At 54.9% G+C, this 15,370-nt stretch overlaps 1 protein-coding gene across 3 annotated transcripts in view; it reads left to right on the top strand.

Moving 5' to 3' along the window:
- Position 1: 1 nt before the first annotated feature.
- The window catches only part of PDPK1 (3-phosphoinositide dependent protein kinase 1), an 86,965-nt gene continuing 71,596 nt past the window's right edge, over positions 2 to 15,370 (top strand). Inside the window, exon 1 of one of the 3 annotated variants that reach the window (XM_059155068.1) lies at positions 2 to 3,912. Coding sequence is in view for 1 of the 3 variants with exons in the window: in XM_059155066.1 (XP_059011049.1) it covers positions 10,872 to 10,895 (24 nt within the window). In the remaining 2 variants the exon portion in view is untranslated. The other 2 variants (XM_059155067.1, XM_059155066.1) reach the window with 2 other exon arrangements.

Genomic DNA, 15,370 nt, shown 5'->3' with positions numbered 1-15,370 from the left:
CAGATGTGTCCGGGGCCTGCACACCCATAGGCAGAGGTGCTGCCTGGAGGTGAGTGGAGGGTGAGAGGGGAAGCCCTGGGCTCTAGTTGAGAAGTGGGAAAGGAAGGGGCTTGGGGACAGCGAGCACAGACAGCTTCAGAAGTTCACGTGTCAGGGGACTGAGGGATGGGGTAATTCCTAGGATTTTAAACAAGGAGAGAACTGATTGTGGAGCTGAGTTAGTAGCCTGGGCTGGGAGGAGCTGGGTGTGGGGGGGCTTCGGGTGGGCAGCGTGGAGGTTTCAGAAGGCTGCTGTGTGACAAAGTCCCAAGGACTCACTCTGCACCCGTGAGTTGGGCAGCAAAGTCGGGGCCTGGGGCCGTAGTGCTGGGTGTGGGCACAGTGCCAGGGGCTCCTCCCAGCCTTCAGGAGGAATCCGTGCTAGCTTCAGGACCCCACTTTGCCTGGCAGTAAGTGCAGGAAGCAGTGGCCCAGGGCGCCTGAGCCCATGCTGGCTGCTGCTGCTTGCCCAGCCCGCAGCCCTACCTCTTTGAGCCCTTGCGATAATCAGGGCTTCACTTCCTTTGGCGTTTTTTTCTGAACAGCCTATTTTGACTCAACTTCTGGGTTGACATGAAAGACCTGTTTGCACCGTGGTGGTTACACAGCTTGGGGGGACCCTGCCTGGTGTTGGTGGGCAGGTTGGGCGTCACCAGTGTCCCGAGCCCTGCACCTGTTTGCCTGTTAGTGTCATCCCGCAGCTTTCCATGTCCCTTCGGTCCTGGCAGTGGTGCCCCCATGTTGGGAGCGTGGGCTGTCGCATTCCCTGGGTAGGACAGCTTTGGGGAGCCGTGCAGGTCCTGAGGACAGCCGTGACATGGCACTCGGAGGGCAGGGGTTGGTGTAGCCCCAGATCGGGATTGATTTTCTCCCCCATTGTCTGCTGGGGTGGGCGGCCCCTTCCCTCTTTCTCATGGCTGCAGTCCTTGGAATAGGAAGTTGAAGCCAAGTGTTCCAGGACACTGTGCTATGTGGCTTGGCCACCATTCCCCTCCTCTGCCCCAGAGCCCTCTATAGGAAGTGTGTCCGGGTCCAAAGTGACAAAAATGGACACAGATCCCAGCTGTGTTTGAGGCTGAGCAGCTTGGGAAGAACCGTCGCCATGAGGCAAGGGTCAGGAGATGCCTGAGGGGTGCAGGGACATCCTAGGCCTAGCAGGTGACAGACAACTCCTGTAAGGCAACCGCCTGTTCCCAGGACCCGGGGCAGCACCGCACTGGACTACTGGGGCAGCCCTGGTTGGAGGAGCAAATGAAGGTCTCCAAAAACACATCCAAAAGCTGAGCGGCAGCACTTGTCTTTTTTGGGGCTAGGCCTGACTCTACATGCACTAGCAGCGTGACCCCATTCTTTCATGCCAGATATCTAAAGGAGTTTCCGGTGTGTCATCCCCATTCTCAGGTGGGCAAGGGGGCACCCGACTGCAGAGCTAGTGAGCTCCAGAGCTTGTGTTTGTCCTGGCTGCTCTACTCTGGGGCCCTCCCTTACAGGCTGCCTGGCTGGGTGGAAGAGGTGGGAAGGGTTGGTTGAACGCGGGGTCGCAGGGGTGAGGCACCATGCTGGTTGGGAAGAGCACTCCAGGCAGGGGGAAACTACCCCACTCCGTTCCAATGGCACAGGCTTGGTGTGGTGGTGGGGATCTCCGGTCACCCTCCTGGGGAAGGGGTGCAGTCTTCTGCACCACTTGCCTGACTTCGCTGCTCCTAAGAGCAGCTCTGTTCCCACGAAGTTCCACCCCTGTCCCCGCTCCCCCAGCCTGCCAGCGCCCATTCCACTTCTGAGTCTTGAGTCTGCGGGGTTTCAAACAGAAGGTGTGCTGCCATTCTAAGCTAGACCCCTGGCAAGAAGACTCGGGGGTAGGGCTGTAGCGGGGCAGGTGGGGGGCGGGGTCTGGAGGCAGTTGAAGCGGAGGGCAAGGCGTGCTCTGGTGTGGGTGGACAGTGGGCTGCCAGGGCTGTGCCTGAGTTACTGGTGGGCGGGGGTGACTTCCACTGAGGTGGGATCCTCGGGGAGGTGACCTGGCGTGCAGCCCTCACCTTCGCGGCTTGTTCTGCTGTCCGTGATCCGGGGGACCCTGTGCAGCGGCCGGCGCGTCGCGGCTCCTGGGAGTGGGGCGAGGGCCCCCTGGCGGCCGTGCCTGGGAGCCGCGGAGGCGTCCCTTGCAGACCCCCCTCCCCCCCCACCGAGTGCGCCAAGTGCCAGGGTTCGAGGCCTGGCGCTGAGTCGTCCCTTTCGAAGCCTCGGGCTCTTTATCGGGTTGACGCGCCCCGTAGGCTCCAGGGCGCAGCGTTCGGGCGCTGATTCGTGCAGAGGATCTTGGTGGTCCAGACCGGAGAAGCCGGCTTGGGGAGGCGGGTGGAGGGGGGAGACAGTATCTACCGCGGTGCGCTGGGCGCGGTGAATCCGGCCCGAGTCTCCCCATCGCCGGGCGGGCTTGCGGCCCAGGCGCCGGGTCCAAGTGGACCCGCAGGTCCGGTAAGAGCTGCGGTGCCTGGATGCGGTTTGCTGCTGGGGGCGGGCCCTTGCCGGGGCCAATCAGGACGGGCGTGCGCGCTGACACGCCGCGGCGGAGCAGCTGAGGCGCGCGTCCGCCCCTGACCCAGTTCGGGATTGGGGGACCGGCCCAGAGCCGGGAGTCCTGGGACGCGGGGCCCGGCGGGCGCAGGGGAGCCGGGGGCCTGGCATCCTCGCTTGCTGCGGACGCCACTGCGCCCCGGTGCGCCCGTCTGCCTCTGTGTCCTCCTTCCGGCCCTCCGCGCCCCTCCCTCCTTCCCATCACGGGCCTCTGCCGCTCTTGCGCCCCAAGCCTCCTTTCCCCGCCCCGCCCTCGTTGGCGTTTGGGAGTTGGGTGTGGGGCTGCCCGCTGGCCCCCTTACACTGCTTCTCCTGGCCTCGCACCAGCTCGGAGCGTGACCGGTGTCGGGGTGCGAGAAGTGCAGCAGGGGGTGTGGCACCAGGAAGGTAGGCCGAGGGCGGCCTCCTCCCTTGGCCTCCTGTCGTCCCCAGGCAGCGCCAGGGTGGGCGGCAGCCTCGTGCCCAGGGCGATTGCCTTCTCCGGGTTTTGCCTGCCTCCCACTCCCCCACCGTGAAGAGCTTGGTGTGGTCCTTTACTTTGTCCTACGTTTATGTCTTGATTTGTTTCATCACCTGGAATTGTAGTGGTGATACTGCTCTGCTGGTAACTACTTTTTAGTTAAGCAGCCTGAAACGGAAAGCTGCCTGGGCGGGGACACGGGGAAATGTCTCTACTTGAACAAGGTCCCCAGTGTTCTGTAGGATGGATGTTTCATAACGTTAACCAGATCCCACCGTGGACCAGTTGGGCTCCTACCCACCCCACCCCACCAGCCGCCCACGCTGCCCCCAGGAGGAGGGACCATGGAGTGACAGGCAGGGAGCCCTAGGGCCCCAGATGGTCCAGCCGGTCTAGAAGGCAGGAGGGGACCCGGTGTGGGCACTTCTTTAGGCTCTTTGGGTTCTGGGTTTCTGGGGATCACAGGAGGGCCTCCCGCATTCGTTTTCTGGTGTTCCTGTAACAAATTACCGCAAATTAGGGGTTCAAAAGAACACATTTATAGCTTTGGAGGTGGGAGTCAGAAATAGGTTTCAGGGTGCTGAAATCAAAGGGGTGGCAGAGCCTTGTTCCTCTGGAGGTTCTTGGGGGGGGGGGGGGAATCTTCTGTTCCCAGTTCCCAGATGCTGCCCACACTGGTTGTCTCAAGGTCTCCTGTTTTTAAAGCTCATGCTGGCCAGTCGTGCAGTTTGTGTTGCCTTGTTAAGGCTCTGATTCTTTCTTTCTCTTCTATCTTTTAAGGACCCTTGTGATTACAGTGGGCTGAGCTGGATGATCCTGGATAATCGGCCTCTGTTCAGGTCAGCTTATGGGCATCGGTCATCCTTCCTTTCTATGGGATGTAGCATATTCCCAGGTTGGGTCAACAGGGTGCGGTCATTTCTGGCGGGTCTGGTGTTCCCCTACCACCTCTTCCAGATGGAGGGGCCTGGGCCATGGCTCCCTACTGCCTGGGTGGAAAGGAGATATTACATCCCTACCATCAGTGTATGAAGGGGCTCGTTTCTCTAACATGCTTATCAACACTGGATGTTTTCAGTCTTTGGGATTTTGATCAGTTTTTGGAGTTGGGCTGGGAAGGTTAAGATTTAGGGAAGGAGGTTTACTCGCCTGAGATTTGACGCCGCTTTCTGAAGATAGCTGTCTTGAAGACAGCCCCCAGCAATCCCACCTCCACACCCAGGGCAGTTCGTCCCCCCGTGGTGCCAGACGCTCTTGTGCAATTGGGAGAATGGGCTAGAAGCAGTGCTGGGGCCGTTCAGAAGCTAGGGTATAAAAATCATGGCAGGGGGCACCTGGCTGGCTCAGTTTGTAGAGTATGTGCCTCTTGATCTCAGGGTCATGAGATCAAGTGCCACATGGGGCATAAAGTCTCTTTAAAAAAAATAGTAAGAAAAACTAAAACTGAAAACTTATAATAAAAGTCATTGCAGGTCCTTTGTCGGGTGTGCTGTTTTGCTCTGGAATTGTTCGCTTCAGGGAAAGCTGGCTGCTGTGGCATGAGGGTACTCAGAAAGCTGTGGAGAGACCCCCTTGGTGAGAAGCTGGGACCTCCATCAGCGTCTGAGTGAATGGGCCACCTCGGAAGGGATTTTTCCTAACCTAGCCAAGTCTTTTATTAATTTTTAAGATCTGATTGATTGATTTGGGAGCAAGAGAGCAGCCAGAGCACCAAGCATGGGCTCGAGGGGAGGTGCAGAGGGAGAGGGAGAAGCCCAAATAGGTTCCATGCTGAGCACCCCGTGCAGGGCTCAATCCCAGGACACTGAGATCACCACTTGAGCTAAGAGTTGGAAGCTTCGTGGACTGAGACCCCCAGGTGCCCCCCCCATCTAAAGTCAAGCTTTAGATGACTCAGCTTTTGCTACCTTCAATTTCTGAGAGATCCTCGGCCGGAAGCACCCAGCAAGGCTGCTCCTGCTCCTGCCCCACAAAAACCAGGAGATTGTAAAGGTCTGTTGTTTAATGTCTCTGAGTTGGGGGATAATTGTTGCACAGGACTAGCTTGCTAACACACTCGCCGAGTGATGCCGGGCAGCTTCGGTCGCCTCTGAACCAGGCTTTCCTCCCTCCTGCCACGGGTTATAGAAGTAAGTGAGGCGCCCGGTGAAATGCGCCAGGCCATGGGGATGGAACCTGGTGCTCCCCTCCCCCCACATAGCCCTGTATGAATGGCAGCCTCCCGGCCCTTCCCAGGATGGTTCTGGGCATCCCCGTTCCTCCTGGGGTGGAAATGACCTCACAATGCCAAGCTGAGCATCGCATTCTTGGCCTGGGGTCACCCTTCCATGGGGACAGAAGCCCTGGGGAGGGAAGGGAGAGGGAAGAGTCAGGGGCTGGCCGCCGTTCCTCTCCTGCCAGCCAGAGTGCTGTGTAGGGCCAGGTGAGTCTATGTCCCCTCCTGCCTGCTATCCTGGGATCGGCAGCCAGACCTGAGCCATGGCAGGGGTGCCCTGCTTCTCGCTAGGTGAGAGGGGTGGCCTGGCCCGGCCTGTGACTTGCCCACCAGCTGCCATCAAGGCCCCATGAGAAATGAGTATTGTCTTTGTTGCTCTTTGGACTTGGGCTCCGTGCCCTGCCCCTGGCTGGCTGCTCAGGTCCTCTCCGCAGGGCCCCATGCCCCTCTGCCTCACACCTTCCCAAGCCGCAGAGGATGCTTGCCCCCACCTGCTGCTCCAGGGGCTCTAGCATTCTCCAGGAACTTGTCCCTCATGCTCTCCACCCCTATTGCTCTTTGAATTCCCAAAGAGAACTACATGGTCATGCTTTGGTATAACTGACCCTAAAAAAAAAAAAAAAAAAAGAAAGAAAGAAAGAAAGAAAAAGAAAAGCTAGGGGCACCTGGGTGGCTCAGTGGGTTAAAGCCTCTGCCTTCGGCTCAGGTCATGATCCCAGGGTCCTGGGATGGAGCCCCGCATCGGGCTCTCTGCTCAGTAGGGAGCCTGCTTCCCTTCCTCTCTCTCTGCCTGCCTCTCTGCCTACTTGCTATCTCTGTTTTGTCAAATAAATAATAAAGAAAATCTTTAAAAAAAAAAAAAAGAAAAAGAAAAGCTAAAGACCTCGGTTTATATTCATTTTTTTAAAAGATTTTATTTATTTATTTGACAGATCCCAAGTAGGCAGACCAGCAGGCGGGGGTGGGGGCGGGGGGGCAGGAAGCAGGCTCCCTGCTGAGCACAGAGCCAGATCCCAGGACCCTGAGATCATGATCTGAGCCAAAGGCAGAGGCTTAACCCACTGAGTCACCCCGGCGCCCCATATTCTGTGACTTGCTTCTTTACCTTCACTCTCTCCATTAGACCTTTACCCCCTTCTTTCCAGTAGCTGCGTTGAATTCTCCAGGATGAACATATCATGATTTATTTTACCGTTTCTTTTGTTGATAGTGTGGTTCTTTTTTTTTTTTTTTTTTTTTTTTTTTAAAGATTTTATTTATTTATCAGAGACAGAGAGGGGGAGAGAGCGAACACAGGCAGACAGAATGGCAGGCAGAGGCAGAGGGAGAAGCAGGCTCCCTGCTGAGCAAGGAGCCCGATGTGGGACTCGATCCCAGGACGCTGGGATCATGACCTGAGCCGAAGGCAGCTGCTTAACCAACTGAGCCACCCAGGCGTCCCTAGTGTGGTTCTTTTTTTTCCTTTTTCTCTTTTGTTATTTGCTTCGCGTTTAAGCATCGTCGTCACCAACATTCTTGCTCAGTTTTACCTTCATGATTGAGAGCTTAAAATCTCCAGGAAAAGATACACCCATTTTATTTTTATTTGCGTCACTGTCTAAGAAGCCAGATCTAAAAAGGCTTGTAGGGGCGCCTGGGTGGCTCTGTCAGTTAATTGTCTCCCTTCAGCTCAGGTCATGATCTCAGGGTCCTGGGATTCGAGCCCTGCATCATGCTCCCTGCTCAGCGGGGAGTCAGCTTCTCCCACTGCCTCTGCTGCTCCCCCTGATTGTGTGCCCTCCCTCCATCTCTCTCTCTCTCTCTTGAATAAATAAGAATAAAAATGTTTTAAAAAGTAAAATAAAAATAAAAAGGCTTGTAATGCAGAACAGCAGCCCCTCACCTCCCCTTACTCATATCGCACTCATTCCTGGTTTAAGTGTTCTTCCTGCTGTGTACGTCTATCTGGCTAGCAAATACTCTGCCCCTTTATGTGTGGACCATCACTTCCAGCTGTTTTCTCTTGCCTGTCTATTAGTAGAGGTGAGGATTCAGCTGTCTCATGCCCCTTCTCTTCTCTGGGTCTTTCTGAGGCAGACAATGATTAATCTGTACTCCTGTTTTATGACTGTGAGTATCCCTCACAGCTGAGAACGAATGGTGACTTTGCTTCCTCCCTGATAGGACTCTTCCTCTGGAGTTTTCCTGTCTCTCTGTTGGCTTTTTATTTATTATTATTATTTTTAGATTTTATTTATTTACTTGACAGACAGAGATCACAAGTAGGCAGAGAGAGGAGGAAGCAGGCCCCCTGCTGAGCAGAGAGCCCGATGTGGGGCTTGATCCCAGGAACCTGGGACCACGACCCGAGCCGAAGGCAGAAGCTTCAACCCACTGAGCCACCCAGGTGCCCCTCTCTGTTGGCTTCTTAATTTAGTTTTTTATGTGGTGAAAGCCATGAGAGGATCTATCATTTTCAGCATCTTTCTGGAGCCCTCCAAAGCCTGGTTCCCTTGGGTCTTTGTGCTCCCTGTTCTTATCCCAGGATTTCTCCTCATTATCCGTTTAGAATTGCACCTTTCCCCCAGGCACTCCTGAGTCCATGCTGATTTCTTTCTTCCCCACAGCACTCACTGACTTCTGATCTTCCCCAACATTTGCTTATTTGTCTCCCCAGCCCTGCCTCTGACCTGTGGCTTCAGCGTTTCAGAGATTTCTGTGTTTCGCTTACCAGGGAATTGTCAAGGTCTAGCACAGTGCTTGGCACGGAGGGGAGACCGAACCCATCCTTGCTGAGTGGACACACCCTAGGACTTCCCCTTCATCACCTTCCTGCGTGTTTTGTTCCTTCTTGTTTCCCAGATCTCAAGTCATCGTCTTTGTTGGTTTACAACTGTCAATTCATGGTGCACATCCATTAGTGACTTTCTGAGAAAGGTTGCTCTTCGTGTGTGTGTGTGTGTGTGTGTATACATAAATATAGATACATTACTTTTAGAATCTAAAGCTGTGTATTTACAATTGCATTTGGTGTATGGTGTGGCAAATTTCCCATGTAAGACGGTAATACATACTAAGTATCTGGTAGGGTTGTGATGAGAATTAAGATAAATCTTTAAAAATGGTTAGCGTTCCCTGAGGACAAGTTGTTATTGCTTTGTGAGGACTACAGTAAACACAAAAGAAGGGTTTGTTGGGAGGCACTTGAGTGCAGTGGCTGAGAGCAGGCCCAGGCTGCTGGTTGGGGCTTGGTTTTGAGTTCTGTGCTCTGTGACCTGCAAACTCTATGACTGAGAGGAAGCAGGGCATGAAAGCCTCGGTTCCCTCATGCGAAAGAGGGAACTGGTCACAGCTGCCTGCCGCTCACAGAGCTGTTGTGGGCAAAATCAGATGTGCTACTTTTAATCTGTGCTAAGGATTATGATGTAGGATAATGTTCCCAGGGTTCCTGAGTGTTCCATGTGGCTTGGCATGGTGGTAAGAGCTGGTCTCGATCTTGACCTTGTCTTTACTTTCACTGAGGATTAGTGTCCGGAGTGAGGTAAGCAATTGGCATTTCGCAGCCTGTAGCAGAAGTGCCGAGAGGGATCCCTGTACTTTGACCCAGCAGATCCATCTGCTGAGAATTTATCCCATGGAAATAAATAAAGGTGTGCCTGAATTTGAGTGCGGGGCCTTGTGTACAAGGAGGAAGTCCAGGACCAGTTCAGTGTCTGGAGGGAGCTCGATCAAGTGCGTGGATCTAGAAGTTATAGGGTGTCTCCAGTGGAGTCCTCTGCAACCCTTGCCACTGGGGAAGATAGTGACCAGATGTCAGGAGAGCCGTACAGGGTATAGGACCATGTGTGGCTAAGTGAAAAAAGCATCAAAACTGCAGAAACCCTTTTGGGGAGTAAGAGTTATATTGACCTTTTTTACTGTTGTTCAAGGTGCATCTGTGTACAGAAGACTAGAAGCTTGGACAGGCAGAGGCTGTAGAGCCTAATGCTCAAAGCATAGCCTCTGGCATATGGGTATCAAGATCCTGGTTCTGGCACTGTGAGACCCAGAGCAAGTTACAGAACCCCACTATGCCTCAGCTTCCTCACCTGAAAGCAGGCCACACTAGCACGGATGCTTCTCTCTCTGTGTTTTGTTTTAAGATTTTATTATTTATTAGAGAGACAGCACAAGCAGGGGGAGCAGAGGAGGGAGAAGCAGAAGCGCACTCCCCGCTGAGCAGGGAGTGGGAACCCCGGGATCATGACTGGAGTCGAAGGCGACACTTAACAGACTTGAGCCGTCCAGGCGCCCCATAGGCAGGAAAATTATTTAGTAAGAGTTAAGTGCTTAAAAAAAAAAAAAAAAAAAAGTAATTGCTTGGTCAATGTTAGCAGAGATCACGGCTGTTCAAGAATTAATTCCAGTTACTGGGCTTATGGATTCGTTTATCTAATCTCTGTACTGTCTGAATTGTCATTTTAAAAAAATAAACATGTATTTCTTTCGGAAGTAGAAAGAGGGTTATTTAAAAGCATGCAAGGGGCGCCTGGGTGGCTCAGTGGGTTGAGCCGCTGCCTTCGGCTCAGGTCATGATCTCAGAGTCCTGGGATCGAGTCCCGCATCGGGCTCTCTGCTCGGCAGAGAGCCTGCTTCCCTCTCTCTCTCTGCCTGCCTTTCCATCTACTTGTGATTTCTCTGTCAAATAAATAAATAAAATATTAAAAAAAAATAAAAGCATGTAAGCTTGAGTTAGCAGAGATGATGGAGATTTTGTTTAAAGCAGCATGGTGGTAGCACAGCAGTGCGAATGCACTTCATGCTACTCAGCTGTACACATGGCAGATGTTAGAATGGTTACGGAAGTAAATTGTATGTATATTTCCCCACAACTGCGAACACCAGCACCACCACCATCGTTAACAACTACAAAAAGAATTCGACATCATCATCAATGGTAACGACGACCAGAAAAATCCACGAGGCCATAACCGAAGAAGAGAGCTCCGAAGGTGTCGGTGCTGCCTTACAAATGGGATCTGCCAGCCCGGGTTTCTGTCCGGGAGCACCTGCCCGTGTCGTAGGCAGCCGACTTGCACCTGTCGGTGTTTGCGCAGAGCCCGGCTCCCGGTCCAGCCACGCGCGGGACCCTTCCGCTGCCTGGGGCATGACCTTGGCCAGCGCGGGCCCCAGCGAGCCTCAGTTTCCCCTGTGGGCTCCGGGGATGACAGCTCCCCGCTCCCCGCCCCCCGGCTCCCACCCGGCCCCGCCCTTCAACCCCGGGATTGGTTCGCGCGGGCCGCCCCCCCCTCCGAGGCGGGGCCGGGCCGCTCCCGCCCGCTGGTCCCCCAACCCGGAAATGCGGCTCGGGGGCGCCGGCGAGGCCGGCCGAGTCGCGGCGGAGCGACGGCGGGCGCGGCCAATGGGCGCGGGGAGCGGCGGCAGGGTGGCGGAAGTCCCGCCCGACGTCGCGCGGGGGCGGGGTGGCGCCGGGGGCGGCGGGCGGCGGGGCGGGCGCAGGATGAGGGCGGCCATTGCTGGGGCTCCGCCGCGGGGAGGAGGACGCTGAGGAGGCGCCGAGCCGCGCAGCGCTGCGGGGGAGGCGCCCGCGCCGTCGCGGGGCCCATGGCCAGGACCACCAGCCAGCTGGTGAGTGCGCGCCGGCCGTCCGGGCGCGCCGGCCCGTCACCAAGCCAAGCGCGGCGGCCGCCGGGGTCCGGCGAGGCGGGGCGGCCCCGCGTCCCCAGGGCCGGGCGGCGCCTCACCTGCGGCCGGGCGGCCGGGCCGGGGACCACGGGCTTCGTGAGGGCGCTTCTCGGCCGCCACGGGGAGCCCGGGCCCCGGCGCGACGGGCGCCTGCCCGGCGGGGGCGCTGACAGACGCGCGGAGGGCGGGGGAGGCCGGGGAGGTGTCACTGGCCTGTCGCGGTGGAAGTGCTCGGAAAGTTTGTTTTCGGCGCGCCGCGGCCTGGAGCTGAGCCTCCGGGGTTCGCTTTCGTTCCGTCTGCGGAGGAACCTTCCTGGGCCTTCACCTGGAACGGGGTCCCACTGCCTCTACCGCAGCGAAGCGGGAGGGACGAGTTCTTGCTCAGAGCACCTGATGCTCCAGGCTTCCCGCAAATTCACGGTTAGGGTGGGATCTGGTAGCCTCCTTTCCCGGCCCGGCGGAGCGGCACTGGGTGCTTTTCCTGCCTTGGGGCTCTTCTCCAGCAGTGACATCGAGTGTGTGAAGCCCCTGGGAGGTCGGACTTGAACCTGCTGCCGAGGGGCGAGTGATCGTGACAGCAGGAGGGATTGCAGGGGAAAAAGAAAAAGGAAAAGCACTTGTTGGGTGAAACGTTTTGCTTAAAAGTATCGTTAGTGTTTCCATGTTTTTCTCTCTGTTGCTAAAAGTATCCTCGGTGTTCTGATGTTTTCCCTGTGTTTGAGTTTGGGAGTCGCGAAGGTGGTTTCAGAATTTATACCTCGGGCGCGACTGTGAAAGTGGGTGATGGAAGAACGTCGGCACCGCTTGCAAAATTTGGTTCAAAAGGCAAATCAAAATTGCTTAAGTGAGTGAAGATCCAGGAAGCTTACCTGACGCCGTGTTTTCCAGTATACAGCTTTGTGGTAGTCCTTCTTAATCCTTTTGGGGAGTCTGAGCTCCTGTGAGAATCTGGTGGAAGGTGTAACTCCTCTCCTGAGAAAAAACGCTGAGTTACCCCGCGTTTTGTAGTTAATTTAGCCGGTTCTTGAACCTTCTGCAGTTCAGCCTCAGACTTGAGGCTAAGAACACTGTAGAGGTGGGTGACGCTCCGGAGTGAGTGTAAGAGGGACCTGTTTGGTTGAGAAAATGGTGAAAGGCGGAGGGGCCGTCTTTGACTGTTGCGACATGTGGCTGTACCCTGGGGTGTCTGGGCTAACAGGCAAAAACACGAATTGGGCTTCTTGGCGAGCCTCAGTGGAGGCCGGGGGTGACGACAGCCATGGAAGTGTGTAAAATTAACTTTCAAACACTGATGCTGTTGGAGTGCAAGGTGTGTACTTCGGTGGAGGTCATAGCAAGAGGTAAAGAATACATTTCCTTATGGTCTTGGTTGTACCACATGATGGGCCTGGGACATCTGGAGTTTCTTTGCATAAGTCACCCTTTTGGTGCAAAAATGCTGGAATCCAGTGAGAGAAAATGAATCGTACTATATTTTTTATTTATTTGACAGAGAGAGATCACAAGTAGGCAGAGAGGCAGAGAGAGAGAGGAGGAAGCAGGCTCCCCGCCGAGCAGAGAGCCGGATGTGGGACTCGATCCCAGGACCCTGAGATCATGACCTGAGCCGAAGGCAGCGGCTTAACCCACTGAGCCACCCAGGCGCCCTTGAATCGTACTATAAAGGATAGATCTCCCTGTCTGAAAGTGAGAGGGACAAGGCTTTTGTGTCATCAGCTAGATCCCCTTCCTCCCTGCTTAAGAATTTGCCAAATTTCCCCTCAGGAATGGCGGAGGTGCCCCCAGTATTGGGTTTTCACCTGCAGACAGATATGCATGGTTCAAGTGGGTTTACATCTAGATTTTATGCGTGTATGTGTACCTGCATATATATATTTATTTACTTGTCAGAGCGTGCATGTGCAGGCGCACGAGCAGAGGGAGAAGCAGGCAGAGGGAGAAGCAGGCTCCCCGCTGAACAGGGAGCCTGATGTGGGACTCGATCCCAGGACCCTGAGATCGTGACCCAAGCTGAAGGCAGAAGCCCAGCCAACTGAGCCACCCAGACCTCCCTGCATCTAGATTTTTAAGGTGGCATTGTGTGGAGAAGCCCCCATCCCAATTACTGAATTTTGCCATTTCTCTGAGCGTGTACAGCCAACAGGGGGAGCAGTACAAATGAAGTGTGAAAACAGTCTAGTCTACTCTGATTTTCAGGTGGGCCAGAGACTGGAGGAACCATTTCTTGAGCACTTACTGTAGAAGCAGACACTTCCAGATAGCTCACCCTGTATTGCTTGACTTTGTTAGCAGTGTTGTGTGAGGTCAGTGTCCTTCCCATTTTACAGGTGTGGAAGCTGGGATGTGGGGAGGTATCGTATCTGCTTAGTGTGAACCCTCCATTGAGTGGTGGCTGGCCTGGGCAGCACTCTAACCCCCCATGGGAGGAGGGTCCTGAGGGAGGGTCTCCTGGGCAGCACAGTGCAGCATTTGGCTTGAGGAAGTGCTTGGTGCCACTGCCCAGAACGTTTTCCCTGGGAGCTGTGCCTGAATGTGCGGACTGTGCTGCCCTGGAGGCAGGAGGGCCATCTTCACACGGGAGGACAGCACGCTTATTTATTTCTTCGGGCAGATGGCTGAACTCTGTGACCCCTGGAGCCTGTTTCGGCCTCACGCTGTCAGAAAGCAGCTGTTTGGAAAGAGGCTGCACTCCATCTGTGCTTGAGCGCTGATATTCTGAGCGGGTGAGGCTTGGAATCCTCCCTTTGGGAACAAGGACTGGGCAGAAATTTGGAGAAAGGTAAAACGGGAGATCAGGCAGAGCGGCCCCTGGCACGCTGTAGGTAGGGCGGCTCTGGCTTCTGCGAGGGTGGCTGCCTCCGTGCGGGAAGGTGGCTGGGGAAATACGGAACATGGAAAGAAATGGGTTCTGATTTCCACCCTCCTTTTTTGGGCCGCTCCTCCTGAGTCTTGCGTGGTGTGATGTTTTTCTGTCCCTGTGACACTCCTGCTGCACTTGGGAGCCGGCAGGGCAAGGTCCCTGTACTCAGAGATGGGAGTGGAGGGTGGTGCTGTTCTCTGAGTGTTTCGTGGGAAGGATCACAGCAGCAGCGGCGGCAGCTTTCCGAGCTGTGGGGCCGACAGAGCGGTCCTGGGCGGCTCTTCAGAGCAGGTCCTGGCCTCTGGGCTCCTTTAGCAGAGCTTGGAGGACGAAGAAAAGGTAGGTCCTGGGCGTGTCATCCTCTTCACTCAGTGCCCTTGCGCCCTGAGCCGCCTGACGTAGGGTTCTGGTGCGTGCAAGCAGAGGTGTGATGAATGGGGAGTAGCTGCACAAACGGGGGAGCAGCTCAGTCCCCTCCGAGTTGCTGGAGTGTGGAGAACCTTCCCCGGCACTAGACTTTGTCCGTTCCTGAGGAGTAGCTTCTCGGGAAATGGACTTTGCTGGAGCTCCACACTCTGCTGAGGATCACTTGATGCAGAAATGACGCCCTCAGCAGGTGTGAGGGTGCCGGCGATGTGTGTGAGCTCTGTGCCTGCCCTGTGCATGACAGCCAGCCATGGTGGGGCAGTGCAGCTGCTTTGAAGGCAGGTTCAAAGGGTAGGTCACCGGGGAGGAAGTGTTGGTGTGGAAACCAAGTTTTGGACATGTGTTGTTCAGGCCTGTTCCTCAGTGCCGTCTTGTGTAACTGGCTCATGTTTGTTACCAGAGCCTTTAAAAAATCGTTTGAATACCTAGAACCAGTGGTGTATCAGTCTCTAGCCGAACAAGAGGCAGAGTGCATTTTTTCAAGATTAATGGGGAATACGGTCTGATGATAGTGCCTTAGAGGAGAAAGGCCTTTTTGGGTTCATGGTGGTCCTTGGTCTGTTTTCAAGTGCTTGGCTGGTTGCGTTTCTGTAGCTGCACAAAATCTGTTTCCATCCTCTTAGTGTAGGAAATTTTCCTGATTTTAACTGAGATTTTTACTCCCCAAGAAATTCCAAGTTGTTTTGAATGTCTTTTTTTTTTTAATATTTTATTTATTTATTTGACAGACAGATCACAAGTAGGCAGAGAGACAGGCAGAGAGAGAAGAGGAAGCAGGCTCCCTACAGAGCAGAGAGCCCAATGTGGGGCTCAATCCCAGGACCCTGGGATTATGAAAGGCAGAGGTCTTAACCCACTGAGCCACCCAGGTGCCCCCGTTTTGAATGTCTTAAGAGAGGTAGTTTGTTATAAAGGATCTATGTTTGTGGCTTTCATATGCCTCCTCAGAGCAACTGATGGAGGTTTCTGCTTAAATAGCTGGATGGCTTGCAGGCCCACAGAAGGAGGGCCAACTGCGCAACGCGGTCTGTGCGTGGAAATGATGGGACATGCCCTATCCTAGCCCCTGCCTTGGTGCATAGCCTACAGAAGAACAAACAAGTATGGTTTTCGTTTGGAGTGTTGTCGGGGG

This window comes from Mustela lutreola, chromosome 17 (genome assembly GCF_030435805.1).
Source record: "Mustela lutreola isolate mMusLut2 chromosome 17, mMusLut2.pri, whole genome shotgun sequence".
Classification (NCBI taxonomy): domain Eukaryota; kingdom Metazoa; phylum Chordata; class Mammalia; order Carnivora; family Mustelidae; genus Mustela; species Mustela lutreola.
The sequence above is the reverse complement of the archived record's forward strand: the minus strand, read 5'-3'. Positions and strand labels throughout refer to the sequence as shown.